This window comes from Elgaria multicarinata, chromosome 21 (assembly GCF_023053635.1).
Source record: "Elgaria multicarinata webbii isolate HBS135686 ecotype San Diego chromosome 21, rElgMul1.1.pri, whole genome shotgun sequence".
Lineage (NCBI taxonomy): Eukaryota > Metazoa > Chordata > Lepidosauria > Squamata > Anguidae > Elgaria > Elgaria multicarinata.
In genome coordinates, this window is record NC_086191.1 from 11,762,142 (window position 1) to 11,768,786 (window position 6,645).

Sequence of the window (6,645 nt, forward strand, 5' to 3'; positions counted from 1 at the left end):
TTTGAATTGTTTTGGTTTTTGTGAACCGCCCAGGGAGCTTCGGCTATTGGGCGGTATAAAAATGCAATAAATAATAATAATAATTCTCGAGAAGTATTTGTCTCATTTTCCAAAGCATCGGACTGGCCTCTCCCACTCCCTCCAAAACTCTTTTCTGTTTAGCATCCAACCAGCTTCTCTGCAACTTCAGCGTTTAGGGCTTTATTTGAGAATGACCGTGACACTGACAGAGAACGTGTCCCCTTGTAAGTCCAGAACGTCCCCGCTTCCCTGAGCTGCGGGCTCCCCCTCTACACGCTCGCCTGGTCTCCAACGAGACTCTGCAAGTAGCTGTTAAGTGAAGGCAACAGCTTCCAGTTGTCGGTGCGAATGGCTACCCGAGCCGCGTCCTCCACACTCTGCACCCGGAGCAGAATGTGGTACCGGGGAGGCAGGGCCGCGGCAATTTCGTAGGAGCCCGGCGGCTCGGACACAATGTACCTAGCAAAGTGATCGTGCACCAGGCCCCCCAGGGACCCAGGCGGTACGGGCCAGATGGTCAGGCTCTCGGCACACGTCTCCTTGCTTTCGGGGCAAAGCTCACACCAGAGGGCGTCGAAGAGGCGGCGTTGCTTCTCCGGAGGCCAGGCCGGCACCGCCAGGGGCATGAAGAGATCAGGGAAGGCGATTTCCAACGGCTCCAGCTGGCTGCAGCGGGTGAAGCCCTCCTGCGTCGTATACAGGGCAGAGACGTCCAGCCGCGTTGGGTACGGGCAACGCGGCTCCAAGGTCAGGGTCAAGGTCCGGGGCGGGCGGTACGCCGAGAGGCAGGGCACGCAGAGGTCCGGCACGGGCTCGTAGTGCCGGTCGGTGCCCGTGAAGCGCAGCACCACGCACAGCAGGAGGCCGAAGGGGGGAGCAGAGGGACCAGCGTGGGCCAGCTGATAGGTCAAGTGGAGCTGGGAGGGGGAGCGGGCCTCCAGCAAGCCCCGGCAGCAGCTGTCCACGTCTTCTCCGGGGGGAGGAGGAGGAGCCGCCGGCCCGTCGGCCCTCGTCTCCACGCGCCGCAGCTTCAGCGGGGCTCGCTCGTCTCGGTGCACGGTCAGGGCGGCCACAAAGCTCTCGCTGTCGGCCACGATGGAGGAGGAAAGGGTCCGAGCCTTGACGGGGCTCTCTGAGACGAGGACGGCCCTCAGCTTCTCGTCGGAGAGGTTGGCCAGGAGGGTGTAGTAGAACCGGGCCCGGTCTTGGACGTCCACGTCCACGGGGCTGAGGGACACGGCCTGCAGGAGGTCCGCCAGGCGGGCCGGGGCGGGCGGCGGGCGGAGCTGCATCAGGTTACGGCAGACGCTCAGGAGGGTCTGCCCCGAGCGCCAGTCCCCGAGGCGGCCCGAGGCAACCAGGCGCCTCAGGAAGTGCAGAGTGCTCGCTTGGGGAATGCCTTTCTCCTTCGCCAGCCGGGCCAAGACCTTCAGGTGCCACCCGAGGTCTCCCTCGTGCAAGGGCACGCTCACAACGAGCTCTTGCAAGGAGCAGGCGAGACTGCGGGCCCAAGCGGTCTCCTCCAGCGTCCCCCAGGCCACGTCCAACAGGTTGATGATGTTCGGGGCCAGGGCGTGGTTCTGGTGGTAGAGGCTCAGCAAACACTGGGTCAGCTCCGCCATGGGCTGCTCCCGAGACCCAAAGTACCGGGCAAAAAGGAAGACCGCTCGGAAGAAAAGCCGGGTGGCCTCCGGCCCGCCTCCCCTGCCCACCAAGCCTCCAAGGGCCAGCACGTGCTCCAGGAGGTAGCCCGCACCTTGTTCGGCGGCCGGTCCCTCGCTCTCCACGCACACCAGGCACATCAGGTTCAGCCGGGCCAAGACGGTGCCCTGGTCCTGAAAGAGGCCCGGGAAGAGGCCGGACGTGGTGCGGGGCGTGAGCAGGACCGGCAGCCCCTCGTCGGGGCCCGAGCCCAAAGGCCGGTTCTCGGGGAAGTGCAGGAGGCAGTCCAGGTGGAAGAGGTTGACCGGAGCGGGCAAGGCTGGGTGCTGGGCCAGCCCCACCAGCCGGCGGAGCAGGAAGGCCTCGTCCTCGGCAGTGAAGAGGCTGTCGGTGAAGAGGGACTTGAGTTGCAGGATGGCGTGCTGGAGGGCCGCATCCGCCGTGCCGAAGAGGCGCACCAGCTGGGCCTTGAAGATGGCAGGCGACTGAGTCCGCACGACGCTCACCACTTGGGCCAGCTGCCACAGGAGGTGGCTTTGGGCAGCCGGGGAGAGGAGGAAGGAGCCTTCCAGCAGGGCCGAGACCACCGATTTCAGCTCCTTGAGATCTCCCGGCGAGGGCAGAAGAGCTAGCTGGTCGATGGCGTCCGAAGAGACCCCGCCCCATTCCTTCGTCGCCTCCCACTTCAGGCCCTCGCTGCCGGCTAGGACCTCCCCGAGAGTCCCCCGGCCACTCCGGGCCAGGAGCAAAACGGCGTTGCGCAAAGCTGAGCTGTACAGTAGGGTGTAGCCCTGGTGGGCCGGGGAGGCCTCTTCCTGTTGCAAGGAGCGGAGGACCTCCAGGCGCTGCGAGAGCAACCCGGGGTAGCAGCACTCCAGCTCCCGCAGGCACTCGCAAGCGGCCGCCCGGACAGGCCGCTCCGCAGGGGGCCCCCGGCGGTCATTGAGGTCGGAGGCCAGGTGGAGCAGCAGGGAGAGGTACTCGCCGGAGGCCGGACAGTCCTCGCCAAAGGCGTCCGTGGTCACCAGCACCGTCCCCGTGGCGAAGAGCAGGTGGCGCCTCAGAGACACGTACTTGGGGGGAGGACCCAGCTGGGCAAAGAGGGAGAGGAGAGACGCAGCAGCGTCTTGGCCTGCCTTGGCATCAGGGCACAGCAGAGTGGGGTATTCCAGGAACAGTGTCAGCACGGAGACCTGCCGAGAAATAAACTGGAGGCGTCAGAAAGAACCAGCTGGAACAGGGCGGGCTAGGCCCCGGGGAGTTGATAGGGTGCCTCAGCCCTGATGTCCCTGCACGGATATTCAGATCAAGCAAAAATGCCCTCTTGATGGCACCACATTTGCCTGGAGTTCGATTCGCAGCAACGCCCAAGAAGGTTTTCTCCGTACAGCACCCTGGCTGCAAAGCTCCCTCCTCGCTCATATACAGGCGAGCGCTGGATCTAGCAAGCTACAGACCGATTTGTTTACGCCGGCTTTTTTGGACTGAATTTCTCTTTCTTTTCTTTTGCGGCATCGTGTAAATTTTTATTTACTGATTTTATTTATTTATTGCACTTATATACCGCTCCCATAGCCAGGGCTCTCTGGGCGGTTTACAAAAATTCTAAAATTGAGATTAAAAACAAGTATACAAAATGTAAAATTCTAAAACACAGAACATACACACATAAAGCATTAAAAACCATTAAAAAACTAAACATGTGGGTGATTAAGATGTGCCGCCATATGCCTGGGCAAAGAGGAAAGTCTTAACCTGGCGCCGGGATGGTGCCAGGCGAGCCTCGTCAGGGAGATTGTTCCATAGTCTGGGGGCCACCACCGAAAAGGCCCTGTCCCTCGTTGTCACACTCCGAGCCTCTCTCGGAGTAGGCACCCGGAGGAGGACCTTAGATGTTGAATGTAGTGGCCGGGTATATTCACGTAACAAAATTCAAATTGTTATCGTTCTGTTACTGTTCTCCCTGTTTGATCGTTTTTCTGCACAACCATGCTGTCTTATTTTACTCTTTTCTCGTTGGGTTTCTCAGAATATTTTAAATTGGAATGTTTTCTGTGGCACTAAACGAGGCAGAGATCTGATCTGGCATATTTACAAGTGGGAACTGCAACAAAACGTTGTGGGACGGAGCGCTTCTGTCCAGAGTCCCTAACGTCTCAAATGTGAGATCACCATCCTGGGATAACGCTTCGCAGCTCTCATTCCAGCTTTTTGGGCCTCGTTGTTCCCGAAAGCATCGTTTCGGGAACCAGTAATCAAGCATATTTAAATCGTCACCTTTATCTCGTACTTAAACAGTGTCTGTATGGATTGTAGCCTTCATAGAGGGCACACCGACCAACTTCATGATCCAAACGGAAGATTGTATGGAAGCCATTTTGGGAATCTTTTTGGCATGAAAATACTTCCAAGAAATAAATGATAAACTCCCAGCATACCATCATATCTGGGGGTTATCAGTTTGGAGGTAGCTGGTTTAGGGCTTTGGAGGTTAATGCCGGCACTTTGCACCAGGCCCGGAAACTGTCCTGCCCCAGTTATCTGTTTCGGATGAAGTCACCTTACCTTGACTGACTCGCCAAGTTTGTCACCCCGCAGCTCCTGCAACAGCTCAGCCACAAAGGTGTCTCCGGCCTCGTGGGATAAGAGGAAAGCCGTGGGACATGAGCGGAAAGAAGCAATGGTGCTGGCCCAGCCCTCTCCGCCCCTGGACCCCATGCTGGAAATTAGGGAGAGAGAAAAGGAAAATGAACGTTAGACAGGCCCATTGATGGGGGAGCTCCCACACTCTCATTTTTCCAGCAGTTCTAGTTCTAAACATTTGAGATGACTGTCATCCTGGCCCGATTTCGTTCACTGCAGAGAATATAGCTTGTGGCGTAGTGGTTAGAGTGTTGGACTGGGAGTTGGGAGATCCGGGTTCTAGTCCCCACTCAGCCATGGCAGCCCACGGGGTGACTTTGGGCCAGTCAATGACTCTCAGCCCAACCTACCTCACAGGGTGGTTGTTGTGAGGATAACATGGAGAGGAGGAGGGTTATGTACACCGCCTTGGGTCCCTTGGAGGAAGAAAGGCAGGATATAAATGCAACAAATAAATAAATAGCCCTGAAATAGATAGTAACCAATTGCTTTGGGATCTATTTATTTACTCAGATTTCTATTCCATTTCTTTGACTAGTGTCCTCAAAGCAGCTGGCAATGTTTTAAAAACACAACAAGCCAAATGCTTTTAAAACGCAGCAGCCCAAATATTTTTAAGGTTTAGCAGCTCAAGAGATGTTCGACTGAATTTTTAAAATGTCCAAAAAAAGATTTCTCAGACCTTTGCGTTGTTTTCAAAGCCTGGGAAAATAAAAAGAACCACACGTTCGAAAAGCAAAGCAAGACAGGGATTGCTCTTTGGGGCTGAGATGATCTGATGTGTTTAGTTGTGCAAAGCTTCCAGACCATCACAAAATGAACATTTAACAAAAGATACTAGCCAACAATACAAAGATAACGTCCTTGCATAAAACTAGCATAAACCCTGATCGTATAGAATAAACTTAAAATTCTGGATAGTAAACTTAAGCAACTGTATAAAATTATATAAAATCACTCATGAACTTAAATGGCCTAACCCTCCCTGACAAGGAACTGATCTTGGACGGGATAGAAATGTAACCAAACAAAATGCAATAAAATTTTGTTGTGGGCTCTCCCACACTGGAGGCCTTCAAGAGGCATCTGGACAGGCATCTGTCAGGGATGCTTGAAGGTGGATTCCTGCACTGAGCAGGGGGTTGGACTAGATGGCCTTGTAGGCCCCTTCCAACTCTACTATTCTATGAGAATAAAGGATTCTGTAGCAGGAGAGGTTACAGAGGCACGCAAAAACAAAAAACGGGAACGGCGAGGCCTTAGGGGCGAAAACAGCCTCCCCCAACCAGGCACGCTCCAGATGTTTTGGACTACAACTCCCAGAATTCCTGAGTCTTGGTCATGCTGGCTGGGAGTTGTCGTTTGGAGGGCACCCGGTTGGGGGCCGGGCGAGGGGGAAGCTAGGCTAGTGGGTGAGCATACTGGGTGGGTGGGTGGTGATGGCGGGTGAGCTCGGGTCAACAACAGAGGGTTTTGGTTTTTAGAGAGGCAAGGAGGATTTTTGGAATTATGGGATGTGCAAACAGCATGGGAGTTGCAGGTGGGGGAGGGGGGAATCTGTAGGGCCCGGGGAGGCGAGAAAGCCATGCACCCCACCCTCCATACGGTCTGCACTAATGCTAGCGCTTCCCTGCCTCCGCCGGGCGCAGGGCGCACGTACCTGGCCGCCTGGTCTTTGCAAACGCCCGAGCTGAGCTGCGGTCCGGGCCCGGGCAAAAGCGGCGCTTCCGACTTCCTTTCCCGGTCATTGCACCGGCCGCCGCTAGAGGGCGAGCGAGCAGCGGAACACGCGGCCACGTTTTACCTGGGCGCAGGTAGACACACCTGGCGGAGAAGCAGCGCTTCGGCTGGGGGTGGGGCGGGGACAAGTCCCGGGGCTCAAATCTGCCCAACAGCCAAAGGCCTCCACTGTATCTTACACCTCTGCATTAGATTTCACTTGGGTTTATACTGCAGTTTTAAACTTTTTTTCACTTGGGTGCTGCACTTTACAATACGTTTGGGGTTTTTTAATCGTTACCAACTGCCCAGAGCAGTGGTTCCCAATTAGCTAAGTACTGTGGACCCCTTGTTTTTCAAATGCCAAGCCATGGTCTCCCTACTTTTGAAAAATTTGTTATCTCTATGGTAGTTACCTGTGCGAAGCAATTTTTTGGAGAAATTAAGGGGTAGCCCCTCATAAGCAATGGATTTTAGGTATACTAAAAAACAGACCATAAAATTTGTGATATTACCAAGCAAAAATTACAATGATTTAGTTAGGAATATAAAGGCAAATTTAATTTGACTAACGTCTAGTTTACAATTGAACAAATTATG

At 55.1% G+C, this 6,645-nt stretch overlaps 1 protein-coding gene across 1 annotated transcript; it reads right to left on the bottom strand.

Moving 5' to 3' along the window:
- Positions 1-205: 205 nt before the first annotated feature.
- On the bottom strand, positions 206-6,026 carry AP5B1 (adaptor related protein complex 5 subunit beta 1). Its single transcript, XM_063145677.1, has 3 exons — positions 5,987-6,026; positions 4,249-4,402; positions 206-2,876 (listed from the first exon to the last, which is right to left on the bottom strand). Exons 2-3 carry the CDS (start codon positions 4,399-4,401, stop codon positions 291-293), a joined length of 2,739 nt encoding a protein of 912 aa, XP_063001747.1. The 5' UTR covers position 4,402; positions 5,987-6,026; the 3' UTR covers positions 206-290.
- Positions 6,027-6,645: the final 619 nt, after the last annotated feature.

Excerpts from the sequence above, each read along its gene's own strand:
- AP5B1 (XM_063145677.1), bottom strand. The coding sequence starts at position 4,401 with ATGGGGTCCAGGGGCGGAGAGGGCTGGGCCAGCACCATTGCTTCTTTC. Across the intron at positions 2,877-4,248 it reads AACTTGGCGAGTCAGTCAAG|GTCTCCGTGCTGACACTGTT; the intron begins GTAAGGTGACTT and ends ATTTCTCGGCAG.